Genomic DNA, 25,488 nt, shown 5'->3' with positions numbered 1-25,488 from the left:
TTTAGGAGCAGGCTTCTTGGGTGTGTCGTTGTGAGGATCGAGTGGTGCAGCGCCTGGAGCAAGACTTTAAGCTGACTCTCCAGCAACAAAACTCTTTGGAGCAGTGGGCAGCCTGGCTGGATGGAGTAGTGAACCAAGTGCTGAAACCATACCAGGGAAACCTTAGTTTCCCAAAGGCAGCAAAACTGTTTCTCCTTAAGTGGTCCTTCTATAGGTATGTTATTGATGTTTTGGGTCTCATCAATTACACATTCCCATTCTGCGCATAACTATGGCCCTAATATGAGTATTGTGCCAGGTGTCATCAGTTAGATTTACAGACTTAATAATCCTTGTACTGTTGGACTAATATATCCGATTTTCTCTGTTAAATTCACAGGCCATGCCCTTTCCTATTATTTGTTGAATTGGAATATTCCCCAGGCATCAGACTGGATCCGGAAACTTTTAGCGAACAGTACCCCTGCTCGCTGGTTGGTGGTGCCGTTCGTTTTTGCATAGCGTTGTCTGCTTGAAAGTGACGTGTGATGTGCCTATATAGGTGCTACTCCAGTTCTCTTCTTTCCGCACCAGTCATAGCAGATCTGGAGAGGGATGCTCCTGGTCAGTTTTTGACCGACCTTTTTTCAACCTTTTTTGGAGAGTTTTTGAGACTTTGGCTCCTGGCGTGCAAGATTTCCACCTGTAAGGCAGGTTTTAAACTATGCGGCACCTGTCACCGACAGATGGTGACTCACCTGCACTTTGTCTTAAGTGTTTTGTGCGAAACCACAATGCCAAGATATGCGAGGATTACTGCACCATGCACCTTAAGGTGCAGAGGGATTAGTTCCTCAAGCTCCTCGCTGCCCGACATTGATCGACTCTGCGACGCTCCAGATCTTGGTTGAGAGAAAGATCCCAAGATCGTTCATGAAATCGTACTTGGCTACTGTCATCCCATTCCAGGTCATCGGGTAAGTCAGCACTTGAGGCTTAGCTCTGTAGGGAAGCCTGGGCCATATCATCACCTCCCTGAAAGAGTTAGAATGACCCCTGCCCATCTTAAAGAATTTTACAAGACCATGCACCTCATCTTTGGGTGGCGTGACCTCTCCGGAGCACCCTCGGGCGGCACGAGTCCAGGAGGGGCCCCTAGTGGTCTTCTACCAGTAGGTATGCCCTCAGCGCTGTTCGGGCCAAAGGGATCCATTGATCTCGAACTTCCTTGGCAACCGCCCTAGTGCAGACACCCCCTTTGCCACTGACGACCAATGGTGGAGATGTCTCCATCATCATTCCTGGCTCTGATACAGAGCTCGACGAGTGTCGCCAGAAGCTGTCTCAGGCGCTGACTAGAGGCAGACTCCCCATATTGGAGCCAGTGTCTTTTTTATATGGCTGTCCTTGATTGGGAGGGGTCTGCCGACCCTAATGGCTATCAGACATTAGAAGGTCCTGAGGGCAACTGGCAAAAGGATCTGGCAGATGCCAGTGGACTTAACACCTCCCCAGTCATCTGCCTGGTGTCTCCCCCTGCAGTGGCTACGGAGGAGAGTACCTCATTCGCAATGGCGATGCGGAGGTTAGCTGAGATCCTGGCTCTTGCTCTATCTTCAGAGGCAATCAAAACAAACATCTTGATGGAAGTGCTTCAGCTGGGAGTTGGCCCCACCTGAACCGTTACTCCCATTTAATGAAGTCCTTACCAGCGTCCTACTTGAGGCATGGTCCAAGCCCTGCACAGTCAATAACACGACTCAATAAAGAGATCACCAATTCAAAAAAAATAACAAGTATCTTTATATATGTTTTGGCATTAAAATCAGTACATTCAGGTAAGTACATTTTGCATGGAAAAATCTTTACAGTATCCAAAAGTCAACAGTGCAGTTTTTGAAGCTGCAATATTATCATATGGAGGAAAAACAAATATGACAAACATGTATTGTACCGGGACTTACGGGACCAATCTTCTAGGCTTAAGGTAACTATTGGACAAGGGTCAAGGCCACACCAACAGGTCACACCAGACAGCACTGGGGCGGCCGGGTGCAGAGGTGTAGTATGGTGTCGGATGCCCAATATTAGTCACTGGGGATTGTCTGGTTGAAAAGCGACTGCAGGTTAGGACTGGGGATTCAGTCAGGGTGAGCCACCAAGTGAGCTCAGTTCTTGTGATGCTCGGGGACGTAGGGACACTGGTGGTCCTCTTCTCCTTGGTCCAGGGCGTCCGGGTGCACAGGGGTCTTGAACCGTTGGGTTTCTGTCACCTCTGGTGGTCGCGATGGAGAACCAGGCTGCAGACATGGGCTGGTTGACCAATCCAGCTGAACTATTAAGTGGGCTCAAGTCTCATGAGCCTGGGGGACGAAGGGACACCAGTGGTCCTCTTCTCCTCGGTCCAGGGCGTCCGGGTGCAGAGAACCTGTGGACCATCAGGTTGATATCACCGGAGGTGGTCACAATTGGGGGGGGAGTCTGCACAAAGAACCTCCAGGCGCCGGCTTCAAGGTCATAGTGGGTAAACCCACAACAGACTTGGGGGGTGATTCTAACTCTGGCGGGCGGCGGAGGCCGCCCGCCAGAGTTCCCCCCTCCAGAATACCGCACCGCGGTCGTAAGACCGCTGCGGTGATTCTGGGTTTTCCACTGGGCTGGCGGGCGCCTGCCAAAAGGCCGCCCGCCAGCCCAGTGGAAAACAACCTTCCCACGAGGACGCCGGCTCTGAATGGAGCCGGCGGAGTGGGAAGGTGCGACGGGTGCAGTTGCACCCGTCGCGAATTTCACTGTCTGCAATGCAGACAGTGAAATTCAAAGTGGGGCCCTCTTACGGGGGCCCCTGCAGTGCCCATGCCATTGGCATGGGCACTGCAGGGGCCCCCAGGGGCCCCACGACACCCCATACCGCCATCCTGTTCCTGGCGGCAGAGCCGCCAGGAACAGGATGGCGGTATGGGGTGTCAGAATCCCCATGGCGGCGCAGCGAGCTGCGCCGCCATGGAGGATTCTTTTGGGCAGCGGAAAACCGGCGGGAGACCGCCGGTTTTCCTCTTCTGACCGCGGCCAAACCGCTGCGGTCAGAATACCCTGCGGGGCACCGGCAGCCTGTTGGCGGTGCTCCCGCCAACCCTGGCCCCGGCGGTCAGAATTATCCCCTTGGTCTCTAGAGAGTCTGTGGACCGCACTGACACCATTGTCCCACTTCAGCTCGGGCTGGGGGCACGCGTGCAGTGGTACTGTCTGGCATTGAGTTTTTTCAGCGGTTCTTGGGTGCCTACAAGGATGCTGAGGAGCAGCGCCGCTATAACACAAGAATTCCTTGTGCTGGGGTGAAGGCTGGTAGTCTTCCTAGGCTTTTGGAAGTTTCAGGAGCAGGAGGGCAAGGTGACCTTTGCATGACTGTCGAAGCTGGCAGGCTGGCATGATTGGCAGTCCTTGGTCTTCAGTTCTCGATTTTCCGCCTTGGGAGTGTCCTTTTTCTTCAGGTCAGCAGGGTCTGATTTCCTGTTGCCAGTGCCTCCCGTAAAAGCTGCATTTAGGGGTGTTTCGGGGAGTGTAGGGTAGTAGCCAATGGGCTGCTTACCCTTGGGTCACTACACTCCCTAAATGACCACTTCCTGTGGGAAGTGGGCATAACCCTGTCTCCGAATTCCTAATTCTGCCAACACCAAGGTGTCAGAGTTCTAAGTGTGGTGTCCACATCAGGCAGCTCACCTTAGGGGTGGGACTGCCCTGAGGGGTGGACACACCTCTCTGAATACTACATTTCCTGCCTTTCCAGGTGCCAAATGGGCCCTTGGGCAGTGGGGTTGGCATCTCTCCTTTGAGCGAAGCCAGATCTGCATACCAAGGGTGGTAGGCTTCTTTGAAGCCCCCTGCCTTGGAATGCAGATTTGCAGGTCATCCTGTTGGGTGGGGTGTGTAAACGCATCTCCCAGAACAGACTTTGTTTCTAACCACCCAAGAGCAAAGGCTCTCACCCGTGGGGGTCAGAATCGTGTCTGGTGGTGGCAATCTGGCTAAAACTAGTCAGGCCGCACACAGGTAGTTGGTAGGTTTTCAGGGGACACCTCTAAGGTGCCCTCTGGGAGCCTGTATTAATAAATCTGTCACTGGAATCAGTAAGAGTTTATTAATACAAGATGTTTGAAATCAAGCATCCCTATTTTCAGTAAAGTCATCATTTAGTTGGGAAACTCGTTTTGACCAGTGTCCCGCACATGCTCTTAAAATGGCTTCCTTGTTCACTCACTATGACTAAGAATTAACAAAGACACAGTGGGGGCATAACTACTCTTGCAGATATGCCCTCACATGTAATATAATGCGCCCTGCCATAGTGCTGTAAGGCCAGCTGTAGGGGTGACTTACATGTATTGCATGTAGTGTTAGGGGACGTGGCACACAGGTTGCGTGCTATGTTGTGTTTTCACTTTTAGCTGCACCAGACACACAGCCTGCACTGGCAGTCTACTTGTGCTAGGTGAGGGGTCCCTGGGGGTGGCACAATACATGCTGCAGCCCCTGGGGCACCCCTTTGGTACCATGCCCTGGTACTAGAGGTCTCATTTACCAGGACTTACAGGGGGGCCAAGGGTATTGCCAATTGGGGAACAATTGCATTGTTTTAGGGAAAGAGATCTGGCACTGGGTACCTGGTTAGCAGGAACCCACTGCACTTTCATTCAAAATTGCATCATCTACCAGGCAAAAGTGGGGGTGACCGTGTCAAAAAGGCGCACTTTCCTACAAACAGAAGTGTACATCCCATCAGTCCAAACTGCAATATTAATCGATAAAGGTCCATTTAGCAGGGACTACTGCCCACGGAAAATCTCTGACCCAAATGTCCTGATATTACAAATATAGAGGGGCTCCAAAAGGTTTTCCCACCAATCAAACAACCTTCTTGCCCATTGTTGAGTCTTGCTTTATTAAAATAAATGGGCAATTCTTTTGAACCTATCCACAAGGCTACATTACAGAATTTTGATAAAAAAACAGCTTTGCTAGTAGCCATCAGCTTTCCACAGGCCTTATCTTCTACAGACTTTTTCTTGTGAATAGGGTAGTCATGAGGGCACATGCTTCATTTCGTCCTGGGGTATTATCTGAATTTCCTATTAACCAGACAATTACTTTTCCCACATTTTCCCAATCTATCCACACCAGCAGAACTTTCTCTAAATTCTTTGGACATTAGAAGGGTTCTTCATTTCTGTCTTGATAAAACTAGAGATCTGAGAAAGTCAAATCAGCTGTTTGTAATTTATGGTCATCACAGACATGGCTTGCCAACCTCTAAACCATCCTTTTCTAGATAAATAGTTGCTTGCATTGCTATTTGCTATCAGTTGCCAGCAGGAAAACACCTTACAGGGAAACAAAGAACACACTGTTCTAGGGTGATACAAGCCACCACAATAAAGCAGCAACATGGACATACATGCATGCTTTGCTTGGCACTACTGCTTAGACAAAGGGGGTCATTCTGACCCTGGCGGTCATGGACCGCCAGGGCCAACGACTGCGGAAGCACCGCCAACAGGCTGACGGTGCTTTCTGGCCAATTCTGACCGCGGCGGTAAAGCCGCGGTCAGAAAAGGGAAACCAGCGGGTTTCCCGCCGGTTTTCCCCTGGCCATAGGAATCCTCCATGGCGGCGCTGCAAGCAGCGCCGCCATGGGGATTCCGACCCCCTTCCCGCAATCCTGTTCCTGGCGGTTTTTACTGCTTAGCAGACACTGCACCCGTCGCACCCCAGCAACTCCGCCGGCTCCATTCGGAGCCAGCTTCATCATTGCTGGGTCTTTCCCGCTGGGCGGGCGGCCTTTTGGCGGTCGCCCGGCCGCCCAGCGGGAAAGTCAGAATGACCGCCGCGGTCATTTGACCGCGGTGCGGTCATCTTGCGGGGGTACCTTGGCGGGCGGCCTCCGCCGCCCGCCGAAGTTGGAATGACCCCCTAAGACACTAAAGCAGATGCTTGGGGATCTTGGGTAGTGGATGGTAGTGCTGAATCTGCAGGACTCCTATTTTCATATTCCCGTCCAGTAGTCCCTCAGGCATTATCTGCAGTTCAAGGTGGGCCAATAGCATGTTCATTCTTGACTTGGAGGATGGCCACAGCCTCAGCATGTTTGTTGGCATCCATCTCAATGATGAAGTAAAGATGCTGTTCAACACGAACAGATGGATCAAATACAACACACTCAAATTTCCATCTAGTCAGTGACACATGATTTGATATCACACTATTCAACTGCATTCCACCGGACGTCCTCTCACAGGCTCACCTATACCGATACATGGAGTCTGGATGCCTAGCTAGTGGGAGTCATGTTCTCCTGCACAAAAAAGAGTGCCCAATGCGGTCTCGATGTCCTTACAGCGGGGAACCCAGTACAAACACCATTGCAAATAAAACAGCTTCGTTTTACCTCTCCTGCAAGGTTCAAAATGGTCCCAAATCTTGTCCAGCATCCTCCACTGAGGTCCCTAGAGGATTTGAGTAAAACCTCCTTGCCAACTTTCAGCTTCTGTTCAGCCTGCAGAAGTTCCTGGACTGGTTTTTCCTCAGAAACAGAAAAAAGTTATAGGCTACAGGGTCAAAGCTGACTGAGTCTAATGCGGGTCAAAGCAACACTCAAATGTTGATCCTACTCCTCCGCCTAAATGGAGAAGGAAGAAAATAGCCACAAGGAATATCAGACATTACAACTTTGATCTTTACAAATGATTTACAAACAAAATGGCTGAGACTGCTGCTAATATTGTACATATTACTTATTAGTACAGACATATGGAAACGAAGGGTGCACAAGTATGGGGAAGCAGCCACCATAATGTCCCATAAACGATGAATGCCCGCATCAATATAAAATATAGTAACTCAGCACCCCAAAAGAAAAAATATTTTGAAATAGTACAGGTATCATAAATAAATACAGCTCAAACATGCATGCTTCCCGGTAATACAGTAAGTCAATCATGTTATTCTTCAGTCCTTAATTGACAATCTTCTTTTAAAAAACATTTTTGCTTGTAGCAATAGCCAATGTGTTGCGTACCTTTTGGGACTTTTTACATTTTTATATAGTATTTACAGTTTATACATATACACTTGCAACCCTCATATATACAAAAAATAATCTTTCAAAACCAGACCATGCTGGTCATTTTTGATGAGGTTCCAAAAATTATTCATATGCATGACATTGCATTAAAAAACATCCAAAACATGGATAAAATTGTGAGTTTGTCCTTCCTCATTATAGGTATACACAACACACTAATATCAACAGCTTCCTCATAGTCTTAGTATAGTCAGGCTTATCGGGTGGTCAAAATAAAGTTGCTTGCACTACTACCAACCCATTATCCATAAAGGTTTCCAGTATATCATACTAGGATTATAGCACTTAATTAAATTCAGTCTTAGTGAACATTTTACATCAGTTCAATTAGGTTCCAATCAGAATTCACCCTTCCACCTCATGCTCTAGATCACTTTGTTTAATACATCTTTTTCAGAACCCTTTTCATTATTGACCCTTACTTCCTTATAATAATCAGTTCATCAAAAAAATGTAGTACCTCAATCCAGTTTCATTGATGGGTATTTGTTGCAACGTGTGGTCCTCCATTAACAAGTAGGGAATAACCTTTACATTCCTAAAATAATGCAATGAAAATTAATCAGCATACCACAATTTGTGCCTGATGCCTACCATAGTATATAATTTAGTCATTTTAACACACTACATGTCCCTTTTACTCCCTATTGAACACTCATGAATAATGTTGTGGAAAAACCAGATGCCTAAATTACACCAAAGGATGCTACTATAATGAATCCAGAAATATGTTAAATATCCCAAGCAGCAACCTACTATTTGCAGCACAGTGCTCTCAAACAGTTGGATATCAGGATTGCTAAAAACAGGTGCTGCCAAAAAAAACAGGTACATTACGTGTGCACTGCAGTCTTACAAAACAACCCATCATGTTCGCCAAAAAGCCAAAGGATAAAACACAGAGGCCCTCATTACGACCCTGGCGGTTTGTAACCGCCAGGGCCGCGGGACGCGGTGGCACCGCCGACAGGCCGGCGGTGCCCCGCGGGGCATTCTGACCGCGGCGGCTTAGCCGCGGTCAGAGAAGGGAAACCGGCGGTCTCCCGCCGGTTTCCCGCTGCCCCCAAGGAATCCTCCAAGCCGGCGCAGCTTGCTGCGCCGGCTTGGGGATACCGACTCCCCCTCCCGCCATCCAGTTCCTGGCGGTTCTCCCGCCGGGAACCGGATGGCGGGAGGGGGAGTCGCGGGGCCCCTGGGGGCCCCTGCAGTGCCCATGCCAACGGCATGGGCACTGCCGGGGCCCCCGTAAGAGGGCCCCAAAATGTATTTCACTGTCTGCATAGCAGACAGTGAAATACGCGACGGGTGCAGTAGCACCCGTCGCACCTTTCCACTCCGCCGGCTCGATTACGAGCCGGCTTCATGGTGGGAAGGTCGTTTTCCCCTGGGCTGGCGGGCGGCCTTTCGGCGGCCGCCCGCCAGCCCAGGGGAAAACTTGGAATGCCGGCCGCGGTCTTCAGACCGCGGTGCGGTATTCCTGCGGCGCAACTTTGGCGGGCGGCCTCCGCCGCCCGTCAAAGTTGTAATGAGGGCCAGAGTGTACAACATTACGTGTGCACTGTGCTCTTATAAAGCTATCCACCACGTTTGCCAAAAAGTCATAGTGTCTCCACTGAGCTTATCATACAGGGTATGCATTGTACAAAAACACCCCATTGCTCAGGACACATGCCTTCACTCCATTAACACAACACTGTATATCTTCTCCAAGGAAAAGTAACTTTTGCAAACAGGGGAAAAACATCCTAACTCTCACCGTCATATAAACAATACTTATATAAAGTAACTTCGGCATAAGCCTAGTTTTGTTTGTGGGATAAATAATTCTCAGTCGTACAAATATTGCAGAGCTACGCTTACCAGTGAACAGTATTGTTCCCGTTTGGTGTTTTTGTGCAGCGTCCATATGTCGTAAAAACGTGCCATTTAAAAAAATTATTTTTATACTGTGTCAACAGGAAATCATCTGACATCTCTGGGGGAAGATCTAGTGATCGAGATAGAAGTATCTTCTCAACCATCGCTGCCATATTTGAAAGCGAAAGAGCTTTATGTAAATAAATGAAAAATAATCTTGAAAGATCAAAGTAGGACAGTCGCCTCAAACATAACTACTATATTGGAAATGAGAAAACCCTCATACAAACAAATAGAATACAGACAGATTTTAATCCGTGAGAATACGTCTATAAGTCCTTATTCCCATTAACCAATCAAATTTGGTAACCTGTTCCCTAAAAGTCTACCACGTGCCTTCCATTACGATAGTGACAAATCATAAAAGGGAGGTTAAGAAATAGCGCCAATGTTTTTTATAAATCTGTTATATTCAAAGGGAAACTCCTTCTTCAAGGCATAGGGGGTCATTCTGACCCTGGCAGTCTTGGCCCGCCAACAGGCTGGCGGTGCTTCCAAGCCCATTCTGACCGCGGCGGTAAAGCTGCGGTCGGAAAACCGGGGCCGGCGGTTTCCCGCCGTTTTTGCCCCGGCTGGGCGAATCCGCCAGGGCAGCGCTGACCCCCTTACCGCCAGCCTGTTTCTGGCGGTTTTCACCGCCAGGAAAAGGCTGGCGGTAAGGGGTGTCCTGGGGCCCCTGGGGCCCCCTGCACTCCCCATGCCACTGGCATGGGCAGTGCAGGGGTCCCCTAACAGGGCCCCGGCCAGCTTTTCACTGTCTGCCTAGAAGACAGTGAAAAGCGCGACGGGTGCAACTGCACCCGTCGCACGGCCGCAACACCGCCGGCTCCATTCGGAGCCGGCTTCTGTGTTGCAGCCTCATTCCCGCCGGCCCAGCGGGAATGTTGGAATGCCGGCAGTGGTCTTTTGGCCGATTGGCGGTTCCCGCCTGGCGGGCGGTTGGAATGACCGCCATAATGTCTTCACTGATATTACATCATTTCCTTTGTAAGAACATTGTCGCTCTCGAATCAGAAAAGCTCTTTGGGCTTGTAGCTTCTTCTAATTTGAAAATGGGACTATGTCTTATAAAAGACATTGAAGCTATCTCTTAACCTCCCTCTTTTGAAGAAATGGGCCAACAAATTTCTATGTGTTTCCTCCAGTACCACTCATTCCATCAGTGATCATCAAACTCAAACATTCGTACTCACCCATGATCCTGATAGCTCATGGATGGCCAAGACAATTATGGTATCCAGTGCTGGAAACCGAATCACAACCCAGCACCATCCACCCAAACGTCAGGGACCTCATGACAAGATGCACAAACATGGAGAGAGAGATGAAAACACTGGGTGACCTTATGGAAGATGTGGACGGCAGGTCCAGACAACACACGATGAGGATGGTGGGGGTCCCAGACAGGACATAGGGCCCCAGTGTGGAACTGTTCATGAAGCAATGGTTGGCAGAGACTGTACTACAAGGGCAACCATTACGGTTCTTTTCAGTTGAAAGAGCGCACTGAATAACAGCGAAGCCACCGGTGTCAGAAGCAGGACCATGATTAATTATAGCCCGGCTCATGAACTTCAGAGACAGAGATGTTATCTTGCAGCCATCCAGGAAGCATGGCCCGTCGACGCTAGGCAATCATGAAGTCAACCTGTAGCCTCACTAAACCACCCTGGTCCAGAGGCAGAAAGGAGAATTTGTGCCACTCAAAAAGATCCTACACCAATTGAACTTGAGTTATTCACTAATATTCCCAGTAAAACTAAGGGTTGTGCACGGGGACAAGGCCCACTTCTTTCTGATGGCGCAGGAGGCATGGACTCAGTTGGAACAACAGGGCTTGTGGTCAGGCCCACCACCAAGTACAAAGAGAGAAACTGGATGGCGATCAGCGCCTGCCATATGCCGGAAGGAGAAAAGAACCAAAGTGTCACTGACAAAGGAGATGAGTGCTGAACAGAAGAAAGTGATGCAAGAGGTCAAGAACTGCAGCTTTACCTTGATTTGATCAACAACAAGTGGAGAGACTTGGTCACTGAGAAAGAGAGCAGTGGATCCGAATGCACAGAGACTGAGCCGGACACTAAGGAAGAACATTTGGCAAAGCTTACCCTGATGACTGCAGTAGTCCTTGGATATGGGGACCAGCACTGCTGGGGGTGGCCCTGCCTGTGCACCTTTGATCTGAACAAATTGCCCATGAGTGGATTCGCAGTGGGCAGACAATCACAACCTATTGTTAGCCTTTATTTCCACCGTGGGGGCCCAGAAGGCAAGGCCTTGCGAAAGTAAGTGAGAAGCTCAAAGACTGAGAAGCTAAAGAGACAGAGACAGTATTTGTGACATATACACAGCCTACTGACCAAGGGAGTTCAGAACTTAAATGCTGTTTGTTTTTGGGGTTTATACATACCGTGACTTGGGGGGATGGTCCTTTGCAAGATCATGACACAGTAAGTTAGGGAGGGGGTTAGTTAAGAGGGAAGTACAGAATGCATTGGAGTATCGTCACAACAGGGCGATAGATGGCCAGGTACACCAGGGTGCAGGGTGAGAAGGCAGGCCTGGGACCTGAACCCACCATGATGTTGCTCACGTGGAATGTTAATGAGCTGGGCAACAAGGTGAAGAGAGGCCTGGTTACTAAGGTGCTCTATGGATATAAAGCTGACACAGTGCTTCTGCAGGAAACACACCTCCTAGATAGCCAACACAGCAGCCTAGGGAAAGGAAGTTATAAGATGTAATGCTACGCACACCACACCTCAGGCTCTAGAGGAGTGGCACTTCTTCTCAAGAGATTGATAGCGGTTACATGTATCCTGCACATGGACAAATACTGATGATTGCTATTCTGCCCTAATGGGCAGGGGAGACCATATTGATACTAAGGCCCTCATTACAATCCTGGCGGTCGGTGTTAAAGCGGCGTTAATACCGCCAACAGGCCGTCAGTAAAAAAAAACCAAGGGATTTTGGATCATGGCGGTTACCGCCATCCCAAACCGCCACTTTAACACACCGACCGCCACATTACCGGGTGGTAATGGATGCTGGGCTGGAGACTTCGGTCTCCAGCCTGGCGGCCGCCACAATCCCGCCCTCCGGATTATGACCCGGCCTACCGCCATGGTCTTCGTGCCAAACGTACCGCCACAAAAACCATGGCGGTAGGCACTGGTAGGGGTCTTCCCTGGCCTCCTCCCTCTCCCGAGAGTCCTCCCCCTACCTCCCTCCGCACATATACACACCCACACTCGCACACATGCACACACGCATACCCACCACCACCCATGCATGCACACATACATACCCACACACTGCAGCACACACCAACATACCTTGTCACACAAATGCATTCACAACACACACAATCACTCATTCACGCATGCATCCTACGCGACTCACACCCGCATGCACGCATACCAATACATACACACACACACACCCACATACACACAACACCCCCACACATACACACAACACCTCCCACCCCCTCTCCAGTCGGAGAACCAGACTTACCTGCTTGAAGGGGGTTCTCCGGCTGGAGAAGGTCCACCAGCAAAACACCGCCAGGCCGTATCCTTGCTCCTGATACAGTCAGCTGTGTTTTGCTGGCGTGGCGGTGCTGCTATCAGCAGCGCCGCCGTCCACCGCCATGACCGTCGGCGGTGTTCCGCCAGAATTCTGGCAGAATACCGTCGGCGGTCATGATACCGGTAGATGGCTGGTAGCCACAGCAGCGGTATGTTGGCAGCCGTTGCCGTGGCGGTAGGCGGTCAATACCGCCAATGTCGAAATGAGGGCCTAAATGTGTACGTCCCACCGGGAATGCAACTAGCGACACTGAATATCCTAACAAACATCCTAACAACCACACCACTGGTAATCACGATCCTCTGGGGGATTTTAATGTAGTTATGGACACTCATCTGGACAGGCTAAGCACGAGAAGCAAAGGAAAGGTGACGCAGGGGAAAGTGGAGGGGTTTGCGCAGGCACTGGGGCTGTGGGATATCTAGAGGGCCCTAAATGGACAAGAGAGGGTCTACTCTTACCATTCATATGCGCATGATATGCACATCAGAGTTGCATGATATGCATGTCAGAGTTGACTGTTTACTCATCCTGGGGAAGCCCTACACAGCTTCACTGATGCCTGACGAGGGAGAATAGTGACCACTCCTCTCTGTAGGTCACATACATCACTGATAGATTGAGGGCACCCCAGGAATGGAGAATGGAAACCTTGCACCTCACCATTAAACAGGAGGTCTGGTGATTGAACAAAGCTACAAAACTGTATTTTAAAGAGAAGAATGGGACAGTACAAAGCCTGATTACAATGTGGGAGACATACAAGACCACCATCAGGGGTGTTATTCTCTCGGGAGAAGTAGGAGTAGAAGGAAACGCCTTAGTAGATTGACCAACCTGGAAGGGGTGCTGATGCAGCTAGAGAAGGACTGTGCAGCAAAAGAGGGATATAGCCTTGATGAGGGGCGAACACCAGTTAGTGGCCTGGAACGGGGTAAAAACTGCGTACATTGCCAGGCAAAGGTGCATTTACAGTGCAGGGGATAAGGCAGGTAAAATACTGGTGTGGATAGGGAGCAAGGAATGGGAGGGACTACATGTGCGAGAGTTAACTATAGAGACGGAGGAATGTGTAGCAGCAAGTGAGCGAGTTGCATAGGCATTTGCAAGCTATATGGAGTTATTCTATAGTACTAAACTTCAGGCCTCTGCCAAGGAGGTGCTGGCTATTATTAATGATTGCCCGGTGTGACGTCTCAGACCAGATCAGTGAAGGGAACTGGAGGCTGACGTATCGGTGGAGTTGGTGGACATAGCAGTGGGCAAGTGAAGACAGGGAAGGCCACCCATAGATCTACTCCGCAGAATGACCAGAAGACTAATGAGCTCCCCTGCATGCAGCATATGCAGCAGCGTTTGAACTAGGGGAGTTCTCAGAGGATCAGAGAACAGTGACGGTCGTTTTCATGCCTAAAGCCGGAAAGTCCTAAGATAGATGTGAGACATACAGGCTGATGTCACTGCTGAACACTGATGCCTAAATTCCAGCAAATGTGCTAGCTACGTGACTGAGGGCAGTAATAACCAATCTAGTACACCCAGACCAAAACGGGTAAATGCCGGGCTGCTCAACTAAACTGAACCTAAGGCAGCTTCATAGCAACATTGCAGAGGTGGTAGACTGGAGGTGCCGGAAGCCATAGTGCCATTGGATGCCAACAACGGATTTGACTTGGTGGAATGGCCCTACCTGTTTGGAGCCTAGCAAGAATGGCGTTTGTCCCCAAGTACATCAGATGAATAAAACAGCTATATGAAAGACCCAGATGTAGAGTGAAACTTAACGCTCATGATTTCTGAGGCTTTCACGTGGAGAGGGGCACCAGACAAGGGTACCTACTGTCACTGATGCTCTTTGCGCTGGTGATTGAGGCTTTGGCAGTGTGGGTTTGCATAGACACCCTAGTATGGGGATGGCTGGGAGGTATAGGATGGGAGGAGCGTATTTTGCTATACACAGATGACATACTATTGTACCTAACAAACTCAGAGCAATCGCTCGCCAGCCTAAGCAATATCTTCCGGATTTTCAGGTAGGTACTCTGGCTTTTGCGATTAATTGGGAAAAGTCCCTTCTTTGCCCAGTTGTGGGAGGTGGTAGCAGGTGGGGGCATTGCCTCTTCCACTACAGGTGGAACCCCAATGATTCAAATACTTGAGGATTTGGATCACCAGGAATGCAGCCGCATATTATGAAGCAAATTTACTGCTCGTAGTTCAGCGCCTGGAGGGGGACGTGAGGCACTGGTATATGCTGCTGCTGTGTCTTATGGGCAGGGCGGCCATGATCAAGATGTTTGCATTGTCTGTCTTGAGCTAAGGTAGACATGCTGGTCAGAATACTGCTGTGGGCAGGGTGGCAACCCCGCATAGCAATGAAGGTCCTCCGAGGACACAAATACAATGGAGAAATAGCTTTTACGAACATCAGGAAGTACTATGAGGCAGCACAAGTTGCTCAGCTGGGACGGTCCTGGTATCCATCTAGACAGCAAGGGGATGTGAGACTAGGGCTATCTCCATGTGCTGTATGGAGTGAAGCTAGACTTACAGGCGGGATCTCCCGACAAAGATTGTGATGGACACCTGATGCAGGCTTCGTAGGAAAGTACCCTCTTTTGGCATGGTAACCCCCACTTTTTGCCTGCTATCAATGTGTATGACTGTGTTCATTGGGATCCTGCTAACCAGGACCCCAATGGCTGTGCTCTCTCCCTCTAAAGTTGGTTGTTCCTGACGTAGTACACCCCACAATTGGCATACTGGTGCCCCCATGTAAGTCTCTAGTATATGGTACCTAGGTACCTAGGGCATTGGGGCACCAGGGGTTCCCTATGGGCTGCAGCATTTATTGTGACACCCATACGAGCCAATGAAAAATGTGTCTGCAGGCCTGCCTTTGCGGCGTGGTTGAAAAGGTGCATGCATCCTTTCAGTACAGGTCACTGCACCAGGTCACTGTAAGTCACCACTATGGCAAGACCTCATAGCCCAGAGTGCAGGGTACAAGTACCTGTGTGTGTGAGTGCACCCCTGCGTGAGCAGAGGCGCCCCTACCAACTCCAGCTCCATTTTCCTGGACTTCTTAAGTGCAGGAAAGCCATTTTACCCATGTACTGGACATAGGTCTCTTGCCTGTGTCCAGGTACATAATGGTAACTCCGAACCTGGGCATGTTTGGTATCAAACGTGTCACAATCATACCCCAATACTGTTGCCAGTATTGGTTGTATGATTTCATGCACTCTGGGGGATCCTTAGAGGACCCCCAGCATTGCTCCTACCAGTCTTCTGGAGTTTTCCGGGCAACCCGCTCTGCTGCCACCCCACAGGCAGGTTTCAGCCCTCCTACTGCTTGACCAGCTCAGGCAGAGGAAGGCACAACAAAGGATTTCCTTTGGGAGACGGAGGCAACACCCTCTCCCTTTGGAAATAGATGTTACATGTCTTAGAAGTGGTAGCCTTCCCAAGCGAACGGTATGGTTTGAAGGGCACATTTGGTGCCCTCCTTGCTTAAACCGGTTTGCACCAGTCGAGGGATCTCCGGTCACTGTTCTGGCACGAAACTGGACAGTAGAAAGGGGAGTGACCACTCCCCTGTCCGTCACCACCCCAGGGGTGGTGCCCGGGGCTCCTCCAGGTGGCCACTTGATTCTGCCATCTTGAACCCAAGGTGGGTAGAGGACCCTGGGAGCCTTCGAGTGGCCAGGTCAGGCAGGTGACGTCACAGCCCCCTCCTGGTAGGTGGTCACCCTGCTAGGTGACCAATCTCCCTTCCTGGACTATTTAGGGTCTCCCTCCAATGTGGGTCTTCAGATTCGATGTGCAAGATTCCAGCAGGACTCTTCTGCATTGTTTACTTAATCTTGTAGGCACCGGGACTGCAACAGAACCAACAATATGCAACTCCAGCGATGACTCCGCTTTGCGACATTGTTTCTCCGGCTCTTTCTAGCAAATGCAACATTTCCCAGACTGCTCATCCTCTGAGGGCGACGAGTCTTCAGCCTGCACAAGAAGCAAGAAGGAATCTCCCTTGGAGTGAAGGAATCACTCCCCTGCATCCAGAAGCACCAACTGCAACGACACTCAGCTGCGTGAATCTTCTCTCCTGTAAAACTGTGTGAATCCTGCAACACAGGTGGTGGTCTGGAGTGGTCCCCTCAGTCCTCTGTGCCTGCTGTCCAACTTGGGAGACTGTAAGCCTTTGTCTCACCTTGCAGGACAGTACCCCTGTGCACCGTGACTCTTGCAGCTACCAAGGCTTGTTGGCTGTTCTTACAAGGGATCTTCAGACTCCGTGTAGCCACGGCCTCCAGCACTCCTCCCTACAAAGCACAGTCTCCTGCCTGCTGCTCCAGCAACGTGGGACTCCTCTCTAGGCGTGCTGAGTGGGCCTCACTACAACTCGTGTGCCTGTTGCCTGTGGGGGCTGCATCCTCATCTTCTTACTCTGCTCACTGCCGAGGGTCACCCGGGACTCCCCTCCTTGGGTTGATTCTCCCTGGACCTTCCTGGTCCCCGGCAGCTCTGCAACTCTACATTTGTGACTCTCCTCTTTGCCAAGGTTTGTGGGTGTTTTTTTCACACCACTGACTGACTGCACCTCTTCCTCCGACGTGGGATATCGTCTGCATCACTTCTGGAACTCTTCTCCTGTGCTGCATAGCTGACTCCTTGACTTCACTGTCAATCTGGTCCTGCATCTCCAGAAGGGTGGGTAGTGGTTCCTGTCCCAACCGGACACTCCAACTCGAACTGGACTTGGTCCCCTTCATTTGCAGGTCCTCTTCTGTGAGTATCCACTTTTCGTTTCTTCCAGTCTTGCTTGGGTCTTGCATAGTCCTTTTCCAAAGTTTACCTCTGGGTTTGGGGAAAAACTAGGTACTTACCTCTTTTCTCCTGGTCGCTGGGCCACACCCTGGGACTTAACTTTTGGGGTTCCAAGTTCCTCCAGCTCCTCTCTACAGATTCCACTTCCTTGGGTGGGGGACTGACTTTCGCATTCCACTTACTAAGTATATGATTTGGTCTCCCCCTAGGGTCTCTATTATTTTCTGTAATTTCACTGTTTTCTATTGTGTTCTATGCCAATCCCTGACTTCTAATGTCTATATAATAGTGTGTTTACTCACCTGCTATTGGGAAATTGCCTATACAGTATTTTAGTAATTGTGTACCTTTCAAGTGTGTGAGTGCTGTGTGATTTTAGTGATATTGCATAAGCTTTGCATGTCTCCTGGATAAGACTTCGATGCTCATCCACAGCTTCCTCTAGACAGCCCTGACTTCCTAGACACTGTCTACACCTCACTAGTAGGGGATACCTGGACCTGGTATAAGGTGACAATACCATAGGTGCTCACCACACACAAGGCCAACTTTCTACAGGCTTCATAGGGAAATTATGTGAGATAAAGGGCTGACCTCCAAAACACCATTGTGGGAGGGGACCCAAATGCGACCTGTGGCTGCACTATGAGGCTTTCACAGCTGGGAATCAAGTAGGCCTCTCCACACTGGTAGATGTCTGGGATGCAAATGGCATTGTCCCTTTTGATCACTTGCAGAAAGAATATAAGATGCCAGTGAAGCAGTGGCTGATACCGATAGCTGTTGCACGTGCTCCGAAAACTCTGGGGCACATGGAGTGTGGCCAGCAAGTAATGGACAGGGTGGGAGACACTCCTCAGTGGGAGCTTACGAGATTTTGAGATCATGACTAGCAGCAGGATCCATGCATGACAAGCAACAGTAAAGGAAGGAAAAGTGAGACACTGCCGCCTGATGTGCAGTAGTCACAGCCTGGCTGTGATACAGAGGATGGGAAGGTTGTGGAATGGAGTATGGCTGTGTGTGGAGATGTCACATATAAGAGACTCATACTAAACGGCTGGTTGCAGAATACAGAGGAACAACAAAAATGTTGCTCACTACCCAACATTTATGTAGATGTTGATAAGCGTAATCACTGCCCTGGTCAATTATTGTGCAAATTCAAAATTGTCACGTGTTGCTTGTTTTGATTGAAACCACATTCAAGAATCTACAATGCCGTGATTTGTGTTATGCTTATACATCCATATATACTCTGTATATAGTGTAAAGTTACAAATAATTTTTTTTTAAAAAAGCCATAGACCTCTAAGATAGAAAGTTGTTCAAATCTTAGTAGCATCAAAAGAATAGAGATATAATAAGAGACAGAGGGTTCAGTCCCCTCAATGGTTGCACCAAAAATAACAGCATTCGCAGCAAGGCATCCAATGCATTCTCAAAGGAGATCCTCTAGATGCAGGGGCTCACAACTATCTTTGTCACCTGCCAATTCTAGGCAATGTATCATCCATCCCGCCCTCTTGCATAAAGTCCTTTGGGGGGAATTATTACAAATCATGTAGACGCGTGGAGAAACATAACAAAGACACGTTGTTGCTTATATTGTGCATAATGAAATATTCTTTCCTTCAAAACACCTTTACCATTAATTCCACTGGAAAACTCTTCCAGGTTTCAATTTTATTTACTTCATAAGAAAACATAACTTCTTCAAAAAAGCTGCAGAACATGTTCTCGCTTCCCAGAGAAGGAAGGGGAATGAAGATATTTCTTGGTTCAGAAGAAAGGCCAAAATAAATAATTTAGACTCATTTTTATACCTCAAGACTGCCAACAAGTTGTTAAAGATCAAGACTTTTTGGATGTTAACCCTCAACCAAATCCGTTAATGTGTTCAGAAACACAGGAAAGCTCTAAGGTGTCCTGTAGGGAAGAATTACCAATACATTACCAATGCACTGTTCTCCCATTCATTCTTATGTCAGTTCCTCTGACTTCCTCAAACTGTCTAACTGGAGTAGCATTGAATTTATGGAAACTTGAGATTTGTATCTATCTTTACATAGATGGCTGGTTGATCATAAATGACAGTGCAGCAAGAGCTGTTAGAGTTTTTCATTTTTCCTTAACTTATCTTTATCACTTTGGACTTCCAAGTCAGTTTTTTCAAACTTGCATCAATTCCAGTACTCTGCCTATCTTATCTACGGGCACGTCTAGGCACACACTGAGAAAAAATGTTTATTTAGGAGAGAGCAACTTTGACTACTCAGAAGTGTCAACAACAAAAGGAAATCTGAAGCCACACAGCCCATCAAATCCTTTGCCTTTTGGGCTCCACAACATCATCCATATTAATTGTACCAAATTCTAGACTTTATCTGAGGCTCTTTTTTGCAATACATGGAAGACCAGTGGTTCCATCTTAACAGTTGTTGGGAAGAGAAATTGTAGGAAGCTGGCCGGGTGTGTGGTGGACAGCTATGGTGTTTGCACCTTATACCAGGTCCAGGCAACCCCTATTAGTGAGTGAGACAGTGTCTAGGCAACCAGGGCTCTATAGTGGTAGCTGTGGTGAGCAGCCAAGACTTATGTAGGAGGAGTGTAAAGCACTTACAATACCACAGCAGTCACACAGCAACTTATCACACCTGAAAGGAAACACACAGTGTTACAAAAATAATGGTACTTTGTTACAGTAGCACTGAACTAGATGACCCCCAGCGACCAGAGAGCAGAGATAAGTTACCTGGTTTACCGCAGGACTAACAAGGGGACTTGGAAAAGGAAGATTGCAAGACCAGGACCAGTCCAGTGGAACCCAATGGTGGATTCCGGAAGAAGGGGACCTGCAAGAGAAGGGGACAGAGTCCAGTCCACACAAGAGTGCTGGGTGGGGTAGGAGCCACTACCCACCCTTCTGTGGATGAAGATCTGGGTTGACGCGGCAAGATGAAGATCAGGTGTGGAGCCCCGCAGCTGCAGAAAGGTCCTTGGAGTCATGCAGATGATGTTTCACGCCATTCGCTGGGTCACACATGGTCAGTGGTCAGGAGGACCACCAAAAAGCCTTGGCAAATACAAATCTGGGCAGAAGAGAACTTGCAGAGCAGAAGAGGACCAACAAGGTCCAGGGGGCTCGACCCTTGAAGGGGAGCCCAGGCTGACCCTCAGCAGTTGGGAGAGCCAGCAGAAGCAGTCTTAGCCTCACAGGCAACCCACTGGCAGCAGGCACAGTACGTTGCAGCCCAGTCAGCACACCTGGAGAGGAGTCCCATGTCACAAGAGCAGCAGAGAGAGACTGTACTTGCAAGAATTAAGTGCTGGAGGATTGGGCTACTTGGAGCCAGAAGACCCCTTAGGGTAGGAGTCAACAAGCCTTGGTTACTGCAAGAGTCGCGGTGCACAGGGGTACTGTTCTGCAAGGAGGGGCAAGGGCTCACCATCTCCCAAGTTGGACTGCAGGTAGAGAGGACCAAGCTCAGACACACCACCTGTGTTGGAGATTCTTCCTGGAGCCGGAATGCAGAAGATTCCAGCAGCCGGTCATCGTTGCCTTAGGTACCTTGTGATGCAGGGGAGAAACTCCTTCACTCCAAGGGAGATTCCTTCTTGTTTCTTTGGTGCAGCTGAAGTCTTGCTGACCCCAGAGGATGCACAGCCATGGAAATGTTGCAATTATTGAAAGTGGTTCAGGTGGCCAGGAGCAGGAGAGATTGTTGCAGAGGAGTTCTGGTGGAGTCTTGCACACCGAATCTGGGGACCCATCTGCAAGGGAGTCCCTAAATGGCCCTAACATGGGGCTTCGTCACTCTGCAAGGTGACCCCCTATCATAGGGGGTCACTGACGTCAGTCATCTATCCTGACCAACCAGATGCTCCCTGGAGCTCTGAGTACCACCCCTAGGGTGGTGGCGGACAGGGGAGCGGTCACTCCCCTTTCCTTTGTGTGCTTTTGCTCCAGAGCGGTGGTCCCTGTACTGGTGCAAACTGGATTATGCACGGAGGGCACCAGATGTGCCCTTCAAAGCAAGCCAGTGGTGCAGGGAGGCTACCCCTCCCCAGCCTTGTAACACCTATTTCCAAGGGAAGAGGGTCTTGCCTCCCTCTCCCACAGGAAATCCTTTGTTCTGCCTTCCCTAGTTCTTGCCTAGGTTCGGAGTTTCCATTAGGTAGCTGGACCACAGGGAGTGACCTTGTGGCCAGTACACAGGTTAAATGGCTTCCCCGCACTTATGAAGTCCAGTGCATTGGAACTGGAGTTCATAGGGGCACCTCTGCTCACACAGGTACCTGCACCCTACCCTGTCGGCTAGATGAGCCTACCATAGGGGTGACTTCAGTGGTCTGGTGCAGTGACCAGTAATGAAAGAATGCATGGACCTTTTGACGCAGGCTGCAATGGCAGGCCTGCAGACATAGTTTGCATGGGCTGTCAAGGGTGGCATAATACATGCTGCAGCCCATGGGGAACTCCTGTGAAAACAGTTTATACACACTGATAAACAAGCAAAAAGTGGGGGTAACCATGGCAGAAAGAGTGCCTTTCCTAAACAATTTTCTCCAGCATTGAATCTTTCATAGATTCAAATGCTTGAATATCCCCAGTCATCAGACTGGGAACCCCCAGTACTGTTTTCCAAAGGCAGTACATACTTAAACATCATTCTATCACTAACCAACAAGTATCTTTTGAAACCCATCCTCATCTTTTTGTGATCCAAACTCCAGCCAGTCAGAATGCCCTTCACCCCTCAGTTCTCCCACTGATGCTTTCAACTATTAGATTTTCAATCACACTTTCAGGTGTAGGAACCCTACCTGACAGCTCTTTGAAGAGAAAAGACTTTAGTATGACAGCAGCATTGAAAAAATCTTTATTCCAAACACGTATATCATGTAATTTAAAAAGATTTATATTGAAGACACCCATAAAAAGTGTCTCTACTGTCTTCATCCGGAGCATACGTCAGCTGACTGTGAGATGCCAGGCATTCTTGACAAAGACTTTAAAAGACAGAGAAAGGCGACTGGCATTAGCATCATTAGATAATGAGATGACTAAAGAAAAATCTTCAGAAGAGTGAGAAAAAGGACCCTCTGCCATTAGGAGTCAGACATCAGCTCATAAGCATTCAGACCACGGATCGACAACAAGGTACAAGGTGAGCTATCTGTTGAAATACCTAAAAAGAAAACTTAAGAGGAATGTTAAAATGAATGCTAAGGCATCAGATAAAATGAGTGAGGCTTACAACCTTACAACATTAAAACTGCAGGAAAAAACTAAAGAAACAATTTCGCCATTGACGACATCGACGGCGGGAGAGCTTTTGTTGGTGAATGGGAAAACATTAACAAAAGGCTCAGCATCGACAAGCAAAGACAAAGATGGACCATTTTTGGTTCGCCGTCAAAGGGTGAGTCGTCAACAAGAGCGTCGATGTGGAAGAGAGAGCAGTCATCGAAGAGGGGAAACACCATCAGCAAGTGCAGCGTTGAGAGACACACCATCGACGAGCACTGCAGCAATATTGCCATCAGCAAAGAGGAATGCTTCTGAGGGAAAAATGACTCCAGCGACGAAGAAAGTGATGCCATCGACAAACTTAAATCAGCTGACGTCGTCTGCAGATGAAAGACAGCAGAAACATTGTCAAAAGCAAATGTATTAAACAAACAAACATTGACAACACCAATCAGGTTGCAAAAGAGTTTCAAAGAAGTGCAAGAGGAGAAAATAGAACCAATATTGGGAACAAATATTTATTAAGAAAATAAAGAACCTGCTTTCGATGAGATAGAGGCATTTTTCAGTGATGATACTGATGAGGATGAAAGGGCAGCTCATCCAGATGATTTGAACATACAATATGTAGATGATGATGATAATGAAGAATTGGAGGAATACCAGCAGAGGAGAGTTCAGAGTCATGCAGCAGACAAATTAGTTTAGGTGCCTTTACATATGTTTACAACTTTGCAAAATATGATTGAAGATATGTATGAGAGGCTATCACTGCAGACAGAACAGGGGAGGCAGGAAGACACTATGACCCCTCAGCTACCAAACCTGCAACCATAAAGATACAATGAAAAATATAAGGGAAAACAGAAACAGCAATTCCCTAAGAATGATCTGGAGGAGAGAGAATCGGAGGACAAGAATGAAGAAAATCGAGGATATCATCTGGATTCAATGTTTAGTAGCACCAGAGATGATAACTGTAAAGGAGATAAGGATGAAACAGCTCATGGCCGGCCTAGTATGCCGGATTATGATTTAGAGTGGGATCAATTTGTGCCATATAAGGATGACAGTCCAGAGCCTTTGCGACGATATTCACCCCCAGATGATTTAGGTAGCTTTATTTCCTCAATAGAGAAAGCCTCATAATGCTTTAGTCTACTGACTTCTGTTGTGGAAAAATCATGTTTTTTGTGTGATTTTAAGGAACAAACACTCAGAGGCACAAGATTGATTCTTATATTGCAGCGAGTATGGAGTGAAGGTCTAGCAATGATGCAGAATCCAGCAACTACATCTGTAAATCTCTCTAAGATAGAGAAGAAGTATAAAGCCACCGTGGATGCAGCAGGGTATATTCTGAATCAGGTGCGTACTGAGTCAGTCATTTCATTTGCTGAGCAATGGAGATCAAGAAACCCGTCATCGCCATGCACAGCACCAACAGGCAAGTAGGGCAGGAAATGGGACTTCATGGGGAAGAGAGTCAGGGTTCTGGCAGTTAATGCAATCAAAATTGTGAATTCTACAGCAGTTATGGTGCACTATGACAGGCAGTTATGGAGTGACAAAGCCCACTCCTAGAAAAGTTACGTGAGGAAGAAAAAGAGAAAGCAAAACTGATAATAAAGGATATCGAACTAGCGCTGGCATCATTGATTGATGCAGCCATTGGTGCATCAGCATGTGTATTTAGACAAGTAGGAAATGTGACAGTCATGCGAAGATATGGCTGGTCAAAAAGTACAGCATTAAGACCAGAGTTTCAGTCATGGGTGATGGATATGCCTTTTGATGGTAACAATGCAGTTATCAGTAAAGTGGATGATGCTCTTCAGACAGTAAAAGAGGATACTGAGACAGCGTGTTTGTTGGATATGGTGCAAGGTAGACAGCCCGATAGAGGTTGTAAAACACAGCTTCTTTGAGAAGGAAAGCAGGGATCTTATTTTTGACCCTACAGAGAAACCCACACAGACAGTACAGTACATATGGATAGCAAAATAGACAACAGAGACAGAGAGGACAAGCTATAGGCAAAACCAAAGTAGAGTAAGAAGAGGAAATCAGCCTTTAAGATATGAGGGCAAAAGTGGAAGATCATGACTTTCTAGAAAAAGTAGTCCCCGACATTCAGCTGCCAGTGAGAGGAAGAATGCAATTTTACTACAATAATTGGCAGCAGATAACAACAGATACATGGGTGTTGGATATTGCAAGGCAGGGACATGTTTTAGAATTTGTGAAGAAGCTACCATCAGCCAAACCAGTAAAGGAGAAATACTGGCACTTAGGGGAATTGTGAAAGGGAACATTGAAGTTATTAACGAAAAGAGCAATAGAAATGGTGCCAGTAGAGGATTTCTATGAGGGATTCTATTCAAGGTTCTTTTTCATATTGAAAAAATCAGGAGAGTGGCTTCCACTATTGGATCTAAGAGAATTAAACAAATACATAAACAAGCACATTTTTTGCCTGGTCAAATTATAGAAGATTCTACCTTTCATAAGGAAGGGAGATTTTCTAAATTCTGTAGATCTGGAAGATGCATATTTCAACATACCAATCCACAACAAACACAGAAAAAATCTCTGTTTCATGGTGGCAGAGGACGACTGTCAGTTCAAGGCCCTGCCCTTTAGTTCGAGATCAGCCCCATGAGTCTTTACAAAATGCATGGCTCCAGTAACAACGTTCATAAGAAAGAAAGGCGGTATGGTATTTCATTATCTGGACGATTGGCTAATAAATGCTACAATAGTGAGATGGAACAAG

General features: G+C 48.2%; 1 protein-coding gene across 4 annotated transcripts in view; it reads left to right on the top strand.

Annotated features, from left to right (window-relative positions):
* Positions 1-25,488, top strand: part of RFX1 (regulatory factor X1) — a 788,791-nt gene that overhangs the window by 681,132 nt on the left and 82,171 nt on the right. For all 4 annotated transcript variants that reach the window (XM_069230453.1, XM_069230451.1, XM_069230454.1 and 1 more), the window contains one exon: positions 6-214. In XM_069230453.1, coding sequence (XP_069086554.1) covers positions 6-214 — 209 coding nt within the window. The remainder of the gene's footprint in view (positions 1-5; positions 215-25,488) is intronic.

This window comes from Pleurodeles waltl, chromosome 4_2 (genome assembly GCF_031143425.1).
Source record: "Pleurodeles waltl isolate 20211129_DDA chromosome 4_2, aPleWal1.hap1.20221129, whole genome shotgun sequence".
Classification (NCBI taxonomy): domain Eukaryota; kingdom Metazoa; phylum Chordata; class Amphibia; order Caudata; family Salamandridae; genus Pleurodeles; species Pleurodeles waltl.
Note: the sequence above shows the minus strand (reverse complement) of the source record. Positions and strands in the feature narration are given on the sequence as shown.